Source organism: Stomoxys calcitrans, chromosome 2 (genome assembly GCF_963082655.1).
Source record: "Stomoxys calcitrans chromosome 2, idStoCalc2.1, whole genome shotgun sequence".
Classification (NCBI taxonomy): Eukaryota; Metazoa; Arthropoda; class Insecta; order Diptera; family Muscidae; genus Stomoxys; species Stomoxys calcitrans.
In genome coordinates this window covers 181,785,388-181,797,585 of record NC_081553.1, presented here as the reverse complement: position 1 = coordinate 181,797,585, position 12,198 = coordinate 181,785,388, and the positions used below count along the sequence as shown (strand labels likewise).

Below are 12,198 nucleotides of genomic sequence, written 5' to 3'. Positions count from 1 at the left end.
CATTTTTGAATTTAAAAAAACCAAAAGAAAATGGATTTCTCTTTTCATTGACAGATCCAAAACTCAAGGCGCGCATCAAAGAACAATTGGCAAATACGAAAAGTCCCCATTACATAGACATAGAGACATCACCCACAAATAACTACGATTATCATCATCCTCAACAGCAGCAACAACATCACCACCACCACCACCACCACCACCGTCAGCAGCAATCGCAACATCAAATCAGATCATCACCTCAGCACCATTATAATCAGCACCATCAACAACAACAACAACACGAAGCTGCCAACAACAGTAACAGTAGTAGTAGTAGTAATAAATTACAACAACATTACGAGGCGACAACAACAACGACGCACAATTATCAAACGAATATGACGACAACAACAATAGTACATCAGCAGCATTCATCGCCCCACTCATCCCCAGCTAGCAATTCACCTGCCTCTTCGTCGCGTTTTAAATCGCCCACAAGTTTGCCACAACGTCATAACCAGCAGGCAGCAGCATCGGCCGCAACTGTAAACCTTTCGAATCACAGTCGCAGCTCTTCCGCCTCATCGAATAAAATTCAATTGGAGGGAAGCAGCAGTGGAGGGGCTGGTGGTGGCAGCGTGATTGCAGGCACCTCAGCAGCAAATACAGCCACCTCACCAACATCGCGCATACCCTCACGCATACCGCAAGCCTTAAAATGTAACCAAAAGCCTCAACAATCGCCACAGCATAAGAGACCAAGGCCCTCACAAATACCCACTAAGGCCATGACCTCGTCAATAACATCGACGACGGGCTGTGATCTGAATGCGGGGGCCACAACCACAACCACTAATGGCAATAGCATTGGTCCCCATTCCCTGCAACATTCGAACAGCTACAGCGGCAATACGGCGGCGGCGGCGGCGGTGGCGGCAAGACAAAACAAATCGAATTCCTCGGAGGACAGGGACACACCGGAACCCAATTCGGCACCACCACAACCTGCCAAGGCACCCCGTTTTGAGGCTTACATGATGACTGGCGATTTGATATTGAATCTTTCGCGTACTCCACAAACTAGCAATCCCTTGCCCGTTCATGCCAAAAAAGTGGACAGTTTGCGAGACTCGCCCAGTCGGGTGGGTCTGGCGCGAGCCAATGGTGCCTTGGCCCCTAAGGCCTCGGGCGAGTCATCACCCACCTCGTCTTCATCGCAGGAATCTCCCACACATGCCCATACCCATACCCACAGCCATAGCACAACCAATACTGACTCCAAGAATTTACACAATAAGGAAAAATCTCGTTTCCACAAGAAACAAGCGCTGGCGCAACATCTTCAAAACTATCAGCAGCAGCAGCAGCAGCAGGAGAGTCTCGATACCACTTACAACAATCGTCAGGACTCTTTGGCCAATGACACCTTGCTGCTGTGTGAGGAATTGGAAAAGGACGATGAGGAAAACATAGAGGACAACGATCAGCAACATGGCGGAGGCGGTGGAGGAGGTGGGGGTGGACGCCAACATCGCCATCAGCGTCATCAACGCTATGTGCAACAGAACAAGCAAACGCGTTACCAGCAACAAACGCGACAGGGGCAGCAAAAGAGCTATGAGTATTATCAGAATGAGGACGAAGAGCGTCATGCGGACGATGATGATGAGGACAACGAAGAGGACGAGGACTATGATGATGGCAACTACGCTGCGGAGGAGGATGAGGATGATAATGACGAGGATCAAACCCACTATGATATTACCAATCTGGAGACCTACAACAGTGGCGGCATGGGTATGGGCGGCAGTGTGCATGCCGACGATGAGGCTAGTGATAGGCAGTGTCTAATGCAATATGGCGATGATGATGACGATGATGACGAAGATGATGAAATGCTGGCCGATGATTCCAATTCGTTGGGCTCCTCATCTACCAAGCAGAAGTTAAAAGCTTTAAAACAAAAGGCTGCTTTGCGCTACAAACGGCGCTCCGAAGACAATGTGGACTGTTCGCGTAATCTGCGTAGCTCGGCTTCCTCATCCTCATCTACCACAGTGGGAGGTGGTCATGGTGGCGGTGGTGGTGGTGGTGTTGGAGGCGGCGGTGGCGGCGGTGGCGGCGGTGGCGGCGGTAATAATACATCACAAGACGAAACCTCATTCTCAGTGCCCACTTCACCCATATCGCTGTCCACACCGCTCATCGATAAGGAGACCGCCAATTCGGTGCCCACCAGCCCTGAACCCTCGAATTTGGCCGCTGGCACTGCAGGGGCAGCGGTGGTTGACACAAGTGGTGTGGTGCGGCGTCACCATCATCACCACCACCACAATGGGCAGATCGTGCGCAAGTGTGATAGTGCAGGTTTTCGCACCAGTAAGTCGGAAGATCATTTGCAGCAAATTCAACGTGAAGGTATGGCTGCTGTTATACCCATAGATATTGATGAAGATGTAAATAGTTCTTTGAATACACTATTAGATACACGGCAAGATTCGGAAGATTCCCAGGTAAGTGTTAAGCTACGCAATCAGACCTAACAGATATGGTAATGTTTGTTATGTATTATTGTATGTGCCTACCAAAAATCAAAAACTAAAAAGAGAATAATTGGCCCCGAGCATTGAAACTCTCCAAAATGTAAAACTTTTGAAATAAAAAAGAAGAGTCCCTAAAAGAAAAGTTAGTTTTTCCTTTAATAATAAGTAATTTTGAAGAAGAAAAAAGAAAAAAAGATTGTTCCCCCCCCCATTGAATCTTTCCTTAATCAATATCCTCCATTTGCCCTGGTTTACTTTGCCATGAGTTTTATGTTGGTTTTCAGTTGTTGTGATGGTTTCTTCCTTTTGTTATGTTTGAAGCAAAATGTGTAGTTGACGTTGTTTGTATTTGGATTGACTGTTTGATTGAAAACCCAACCTAACCCCACCCCTTCTACCCCCCTCCCCACACTACCACCACCCATTTCATTCATTCTCAAAAACACCCACTTTAACCCCTCCCCCACTTACCCACCATACAGCAGTACTTTTAAGTAGAATTTGCCCAAGAATCGTCTTTATTTCGAAAGTTCGATAGAGAATGCACACAAACACTACCGTCAGTCAGTCCGTCAGTACGTCAGTACGTCATCAAGAATACGACAAGTCGTCGCATTAATTTTTAATATGCTAAAGAACTAGTTCTTCTAGAACTCTCAACAAGAGTTTTTGTTTTTTTTTATGGAATTCCTTTATACTTTTAATTGATAACTTTGCATAACTTTTGATTGGACTAAGATGTTTGAATAAATCCAAATTAGCACAAGCACTGCCACACTGGCATTGTTTTCGATTATAGACTTATGTATGAAGGTTTCCTCTGCGGACGCATAATAAAAGCGGAAGATAATTTTATAGGGTATTGTGGAATGCAGTTAAATCTGGTTCAAACATGGGGAACCCCATAGTGGAAACGGCATAAAAAGTGGAATAAAGTTTGCCTGTTTATCATTGCATGGAGCTAAGGTGTTCAACACATCGCAATCTTTTAGCACATCATTTGTGGTCCAGTACAGAACACTCACACTGCAGATGTTCTATAGTGTCTCCTTCCTCGGTATCTTTAAGGCTTCTGCAGACATCGTTACTTGCCACCTTTAGTCTATGACTACGGGTTTCAACCCTTCATGACGGACCCGGTGAATGAGACTTCATTTCTTGTCTACTACAGCAAAACGTTGCACTTTAGGGCTTATCTCAAAGAATTTGATTACAGGCTGCCAGAAGCATACCCACATATTCTATAGGGTTGCCCAAAAAGTAATTGCGGATTTTTCATATAGTCGGCGTTGACAAATTTTTTCACAGCTTGCGACTCTGTAATTGCATTCTTTCTTCTGTCAGTTATTAGCTGTTACTTTTAGCTTGCTTTAGTGTATAAAAAGTATATTTGATTAAAGTTCATTCTAAGTTTTTTTTAAAAATGCATTTACTTTCTTTTAAAAAATCCGCAATTACTTTTTGGGCAACCCAATAGTTGCCATGGAATATAACAGCTGATAACTGACAGAAGAAAAAATGCAATTACAGAGTCACAAGCTGTGAAAAAATTTGTCAACGCCGACTATATGAAAAATCCGCAATTACTTTTTGGGCAACCCTATATAAGGTAGTTCCTAGTCTTGCAAGCTTGTCTGCTCTACAAAGATAACTCTGTGACACGGCATTTAGAATTTTGAACTATCAAGCCACCCAACTTACAAGGATAACTATGAAAACCACACAACTTGCAACTTTGAGCTCCGATCTATGGGGTGTTCATATTCATCATGAGAAACTCAACTGAGAACTACCGGGCGAGTCCACAGGTTACGGATATTGGAATGTTCCAAAGGGAATTGCTGTAACTAGAGAGGGATTTCCAGTTCCTTTGAGGGGGAAAGATGAAGCTCTTTGCCCACGCGGATGAAGTCGTCATCGGCGTGAACATCAGAAACATTTTCAGAGGTGGTTATCCCCTTACTTATGCTGGCTACATTTGTGAGGTATCCTGCCATGTTAAAACTTCTCTACCGAGTGGTGTCGCTATGTGGTTCGCCGAGAGAAGTATCCCCTTTTCCTTAGTGAAGGAAGGATAACTCTGTGACACGGCATTTAGAATAGGTGAATTTTGAACTATCCAGCTACCCAACTTACAAGGATAACTATGAACACCTAACAGCTTGCAACTTTGAGCTGCGATGTTCATGCGGGTGTTCATATTTATCATGAGAAGCTCAACTGAGAACTACCGGGCGAGCCCATAAGTTACGGATATTGGAATGCTCCAAACGGAAATGCCGTAACTGGAGAGGGATTTCCAGTTCCTTTGAGGGGGAAAGATGAAGCTCGTTGCCCACGCGGATGAAGTCGTCATCATGGTTGGTACCTCCCTTCTGTCTGCTGTTATGGACCTCCTTCAGGGGGCGTAAACGACGTTTCCTGTATGAGTGAAGACAAATGGGCATGACATAAACCTCAAAAAGACTGAGCTAGTACTTTTCAACCACCGTGACGCAGAGGTTAGCCGAACGCCTGGGTTCAAATCCCGGCGTGAACATCAGAAACATTTTCAGAGGTGGTTACCACCTTACTTATGCTGGCTACATTTGTGAGGTATCCTGCCATGTTAAAACTACTCTACCAAGTGGTGTCGCTATGAGGTTCGCCATTAAGACTTGGCATAAAAAGGAGGCTCCTTATCATTGAGCTTAAACATTAATCGGACTGCACTCATTGATATGAGAGATGTATCCCCTTTTCCTTAGTGGAATGTTCATGGAAAATTTTGTATTTAGTTAGTACTTTTCACCAGGAATTCCATAGCTGCCGGTTGTACGAACCAGATTGACCCGATGGAATCCTTCATCGGGAAGGGTGTTCGTCCTTTTTTCGTCATTGGAAAGGCACATTCCGCAGCGCCTTCACCGCTCGCTTCTGGTACGTCGCCGGAATAAAAACAAATTCTCGGACCCTGCTTCCTTTCGGTTTGCCAGATCCGCCTCTATCATCGGTCGGTGTCGGTGAGGTGTAACATGTGCATGGATTGGGTGCATTTCCGATCTTGCTCCGATCTTACGTCACTACGGGAGTATACTCGCACTATATATGTATGTTGTGTGAACATAAACACCAGTGGTCACAAGCGTCGTCGTTGTTGTAACCAAATTTTCATGTGGAGGTGGCGATCCTCGTCAAGCTCCCGTATGTGAGCAAGCTCGTTCTGGTCGCCGCGGGAATAATGTGGCCATTGGTTATTTAAATGCGCCAATAACTCGCCTTGTCATATCGAGCACCATAGGCACTCGGCATTTGTGCAAGAGCCGGTGCCGCTCTTCCTCTCACTGAGACTCTCCGCTCGATACCGCTAATTGTCCGCGACTACCGTTTTCCACTATCCTCAAACTATGGACGCACTCGGTAGCTCGCAGCTAAGCTTCTTGTGACAGCAATGAACACCACACAGATCGAACCCCAATGTTTCAGCCTGTGTGGTACTCACAGCTCCCATGACGGGACAATCGTCGTTGTCGTCGGACTTTGTGACCCCTTCCACTTCTCTCGTGTGGCAATATACGCAAGAGCAACATACCAGCTCTAATATTGGCAGGCCAGTACCGGGAATTGCAATGGTCTCCGAGGCAAGATCGATGCGAGATAGAAGAGTCGGAAGAACATATTGGTTGCAGCAAACCAGGAGACAGAGCTGAACAACACCTGCAGCGTGTACACTTGTCACGGATACAATGTGGTATGGAAGGATTGGGTAAGGAGTGGGGGTGATGGGTGGAATTGGCTTTTTTGATACACCATTCCGTGCCGTATAGACTCATCTCGCTTGCGCCTGTCGCTAGTGACCCCTACATGGAATGTATGGGGACAGCAGTCAAGTCCAGTACTGCCGAGATAGAGCTATGCAATGTGTACATACCGCCGGTTTATAGTTGTGTTCCAGAAAGTGGCTTAACTTATGAAATCAATACTGCCACTAATTTTTTCCTTAAGAACTGGCATTTCGCGCTTTTTGATGGACATCCTCTCAAAAAAAAAAGTGAAATTCTGACGGTATCTGTAATCTTAGCTCAAATATTTTTGTTCTCAAGGAGAGCCAAGAATATTATTGAAATTTATTGACCATTTTTTTTATAAAAAGTTTTACATATTCTTAGTTATTTGAATTTAAAAAAACAATGCCGAACTTAGGAGCACTTACCCTATATACTTTGTAGGGTCGGAAATCGATATTACGATGTGTTGCAAACGGTATACCCACCACCGTCCTTTTTTGTTGGGTATAAAAAGCTTTCTTCAATCCTTAGGCTGAGCCTAAAAGTATGCTAAGTTAAGCTTATTTCTCCCTCTCTCGATGTTTCATTTTGGATATTTACGTTTACATTTCTTCTTGTACATGTATTTATGTGTGTATGCATTAAAATCGAACTTTCCTCCATCGTGTAGTGTTGATTGTTGTACTCTGAATTTGATTTTGTATCTCATATCATTCGTATTAATTGTAATTAATTTGTTTAATATGCAGCTTTACTAATCTTAAGTCTTTACTACATCATAGTACCTATATAAACTAATGATCATTCATGCCCTTTCTTCCCCCCCATATATATCGTATATTTAACTATTTACAACAACACTTCTTTCTCTTTTTACGAAAAAATGCAAACCATTTTTTTACCAAGCTCTATATTTTCTCTCTTTCTCTTCTTCTACTTTCTATTTGTTTATGTTGTTATTTTTCTCAACGAAATTTTGTGTTAAACTAAAACAAATTCGATACTCTCCTTTTCTCTCTTGTTTTACTCCTTCCTTTCTTTCTTTTGGTATATTTTTTTTTTATTCTACATAAATGTGTGTGTTTCTCTCAATGTTTTGAATATCATTTTTTCTCTCTCTCATGTGAATCGAATGTTTGTGTGTGTTGTGGTTAATTTTGCTTGACAAAAACAAAAAAAAAATAAATAAATACGATATCAAACAAACATCGAAACTATACATCTTTTTAGCAATCTTCTTCTTCCACTAAAACTTGTATACAAATAATTAAAAATGAATATAATAAAACCACAACAACAACAACTATGACCACTACTGCTACTGCTAAAACAACAACTACATCAAATACTACTCTAACAACAATTGCAAGTAATAATAAAACAACAGCAACGGCAAGAGCAACAACACCATTGTCGCCAATGTCGTCAACAAAGCTTTGCGCCTCGCCGGAAGCCCACAGTCAGCGCGACATATTCAACAAACGACGTCGTAAAGTGAGAATTATCATAACACCGTCAGGATCACCAACTGCCAACACAACGTCACCACATTCAGTGGAGGAAGGAGCCTTGCAAATTAAAGCTCCCAGTGCTGTGAGCACATCAACTGAAAGTTTAACAACGTGTGAGGCGACTAGTTTGGCTTGCTCTCCTTCTTCCTCATTGACTTTGTCGTCATCGTTGTCGTTGTCATCAGTGTTGTCAACTCTAACAATAACGGCAACGTCCTGCTCAACAACAACATTATCTTGCATAACAACAGTTGATACCTATACAACATCAACAACAACAATAAGTTCTCTAACAACTTTGCAAAAGGTTGTTTTGTTGTGTGTGTGTATTTGTTAAATAATTGAAAAAACCAAAACAAACGATTTGAAAAAAAAAAAAAAAAAACAAACAAAAAAAATTGTCCGCATAGTAGAAGACAAAAACTTAATTTGACTTTGTCTTTAGAGAAAAAAATTAATGCTAGTTGTTGTTTTTTTTTGCATGTAGTTGAAGCTTTTGTTTAAATATTGCCATCATACAGAAGGTTGGTTGAATGCTATGCTTTTTCCTTTTTTTAACGCGGCTTTTTGTTAGACACATTTTTTTGAATGCTGTTTTTTAACTCCGTGCTCCTTGTAACCCATTGCCACCATCAATACAGTCCTAGTTACGTTAGGTTAACAAGAGACTGCGGATTTCAACCCACCCTATGGCACTATAAACATAAACCCATACCATGAAACAGTTTATTGCGCTCTCAAACCAATAAAAAAGTGTCGAAGAGGCTAAAACGGGAATTTCACGGCTTCCAAGGGCTCAAGAAGTCAAATCGGCAGATCGTGTAATATAGGATATCTAAATCTGAACAGCTATGGCAAACTTGCAATTCCCAACGAACTAAATCAATAAAAAGTATCTGTGTAAACGCTTTCATGGTTTCCATAGACGGACATAACTAGATCGACTTAGAATGTCAAGACAAACGGAATGACAAGATTAGTATACCCCCCATCATATGTTGGTGGGTATAAAAAAAAAAACGAAGAATACAGATAGAGTTCCACCATAGTGCGGTGCAAGCCGATATAACGATGCAAGAATGGAAGGGGAAACCAATGCACAAGGCAGATATTAAGTGAACCAGTCGAACCAGAAAGAAGCTATCATAGGCGAGACCTTCCCTCAGTCAACCACTTCAGGCTTCTAATGTAGTCCACAAAGCAGGAAGTAAGTGCAAGGAAGAGAATCCTGACGGGAAAAGAGGTGCTCACCCCTAATCCTATGCCTTCTTGCAATTGCGGGTTAATGACACAAAAGGTGCCTGACTGTCTCAAATCCTGATACAGTAGCACGATCGGCGCTCATCAGAGATCATTTGCTGACTTGCTGTTCGGCAACCTCTTTCCACGACTCCCCTAAATAGCTCAGCAGAGCCTGAGTGCCTTTCCATGGACCTAAGGAACTCTCTGAATCATGTAACCAGCCTCGACTTAAGATGGCTCAACCCCGAAACTAGTCTGATCGGGTCGCAGCTCTCATATCAACTTCGTCTCCAGTGCCTTTCGGACCGCCAAGACCTCTGCCTGAAAGCTATGTGATAGTCTTCTCCATCCCCCCGTTGCACAGAACAATACCCAAAGTTTGAGGAGTTCCAGATATAAACCTGACTCATAGGAAGATCTTCGTGGCATACCGGTGCAAAGCCCAAAGATCGAAAATGGTATTCAGTGCCCAACTCGGGCCATTCTTCCTTCCTCCCTCCAGAGATCAGCTACGCAGAGGTATTTTTCTAAGGAGGTCACAGTTGTTCAGAGCCCGTCCTCACAGTATGCTATTTTTGTAGTTAGACCCCATTTTGAGCCTACGGCCCGCCCAACATCTGTGAGCCTTCTCGGTATGCTCCTGGATGCGACCCTCCCATTTAACTTCCTATCTAAGATTATTCCCATGTAATTGACTTTGTTGAATATCGAAATCGTTCTGTTGAGGAAACGTGACTCATTGAATTAGTCAGTCTTTGTCTTTCTCATAAACAGACAGATTAAAGTCATCTAATGTCCAATGTTTTTTTTCTACGACAAGGCCTTCTGATGTAATTTTGATGTAGATGGCGCTAAGGATAGGTGCTGCTGTTGAAAATCAGATATCACTTCAAAAGTTGTAGTTATCAACATTCAGTGTTAACAACATTTAGTTTTATCAACATTCAGTATTATCAACATTCAGTGTTATCAACATTCAGTGTTATCAATATTCTCAGAATACTTGAACTAGTAAAGTGCTATGACGAGAGCTGCAATAGCTTACGCATAGTCAAATGGTCAATCCCATTGCAGCCGGTTGTAAGTACCGGATTGACCCGATGGATTCCTTTATCGACAAGGGCTGCCGCCTCAGTGTACAACACACTGCTACAACAACATAGTCAAATGGTTATTAAGGCGATAACAACCTGATAGTAAAGGCCAAAGATTTGCCGATGACAGACCAGAAAAACGCGAATCCTTTCGTGGAAATGAGTTTTACTAGAACGAAGGATTGTTTTATTGATTGCTGACAAGAAATTTCCAGACAAGACTATAGATAAAAGACAACACATCTCCAATAACAGGCCTAGTGTCTTTCGTTGCAGTTGCCAAATATTTTTTGTTATTAATTTTCAGTCAAGCAAGTGAAAATTTAAAACAAAACCGCTAAGTTTACAACACTGAAAAATTTTATTTTACTTTTCTAACAACTACAATGTTTTATGCGCCATACAAAAGCAGATATTTAATAAATGTAAAATGTCTTTAAAAGATTTTCCAACGGTTTGAACGAAAAAGAAAAAAAAGTAAATAGGTAGCATTCTGTTATAGCCGGCGTTATTGCATGCAATTCCAACATAAGTGCTTATTAGTCTAGAATAAATTGCATGAGATGAGCTTCTTCTTCTTTCTATTGCACGCTATTGATTTTTGTTATTACATTTGATTTATTTTTATTTCTCTACTCTCTTTCTTTCTTACACTCAGACACTCCTTCTCCACACAACAACACTACACAATGTTTTTTTTTTTTTGGTTTAAAAGAAAAGAAAAAAAATAAAAATAATCTGGATTTATTGAAAGCGAAAAAGTAAAAAAAAAACTTTTTTTGAGCAGCAATATGCGTGTGTAAAATAAAGCTTTTATCATATTACTGAGAAATATTTTTCGAATAGCGATGATGATAATGTAACCACTGAACTGATGTGTTTTTTTGTTATTTATATTGAATAGATCATAAGAGGAAGCACTAAAATTAATAATTATTATAATGATGTTATCTACATGTGTATATTGATTAAATTAAGAAGTATTAAAGTGTTTTCGGGTTAACTTTAAAATAGTGACGTATTCTAAATTTATATGTATATCGTTATACATTATAAAGCATATGGAGACAGCTAATTAGATGCAGAGATACCGTTAACATTTTAAGAAAGGTAGCTCAAAAGACACCATTTTTGTTTACGGTACACAAAATGTTGCCAACATATGTTGATGAAAAGTTCGGTTGAGCCGAATTTTATACGCCCATACCTAACTTAGCGTGGGGTATGGGTTATACAAAATAATGCCCTTCAAGGCATAAGGCCCTTTAAGGGCCTACATACCAAACTTCTGTCAAACCAGCAAAAATTAAAGCTTCTAGGAACCGAACAAGGATGATCGAGAGACCGGTTTACATGGTAATAGACTGATTTGGACCGTATTTGGCACAGTTGGAAGTCGTAACAGAACACCGCATGCAATATTTCAGCCAAATCGGACAAAATTGCTGCTTGTAGGGACTCAAGAAGTTAAATCGGGAGATGAGTTTATTTGGCACAGTTGTTGGAAGTCATAAAAGAATACTACGTGCAAAATTTCAGCCAAATCGGACAAAAATTGCGGCTAGCAAGGACTCAAGAAGTCAAACCGGGAGATCGGTTTATATGGGAGTTATATCAGGTTATAGACCGATTCGGACCTTACATGGCACAGTTTTTGGAAGTCATAACGGAAAACCAAATGCAAAATTTCAGCCGTATCGGACAAAAATTGAGGCTTGTAGGGCTTCAAGAAGTCAAATCGGGAGATCGGTTTATGTGGGAGCTATATCAGGTTATAGACCGATTCGGTCCCAACTTGGCACAAGTATTGGAAGTCATAACGGAACCAAGGTTTGCCACCAAATGCAATATTTTAGCCAAATCGGACAAAAATTGCGGCTTGTAAGGACTCAAGAAGTCAAATCAGGAGATTGGTTTATATGGTAGCTATATCAGGTTATAGATCCATTCGGACTGTACTTGGCACAGTAGTTGAATTCATAACAGAAAACTACGTTGCAGCCAAATCGGACAAAAATTGCGGCTGTAAAGGCTCAGCCGCAAAATTAATGGCTCTAGA

The 12,198-nt window shown here is 41.6% G+C and overlaps 1 protein-coding gene across 11 annotated transcripts in view; it reads left to right on the top strand.

Annotated features, from left to right (window-relative positions):
• Positions 1 to 12,198, top strand: part of LOC106093788 (ribosome-releasing factor 2, mitochondrial) — a 139,253-nt gene that overhangs the window by 76,767 nt on the left and 50,288 nt on the right. For all 11 annotated transcript variants that reach the window (XR_009397186.1, XM_059363171.1, XM_059363170.1 and 8 more), the window contains exon 4: positions 55 to 2,495. Coding sequence is in view for 10 of the 11 variants with exons in the window: in XM_059363171.1 (XP_059219154.1) it covers positions 55 to 2,495 (2,441 nt within the window). In the remaining variant the exon portion in view is untranslated. The remainder of the gene's footprint in view (positions 1 to 54; positions 2,496 to 12,198) is intronic.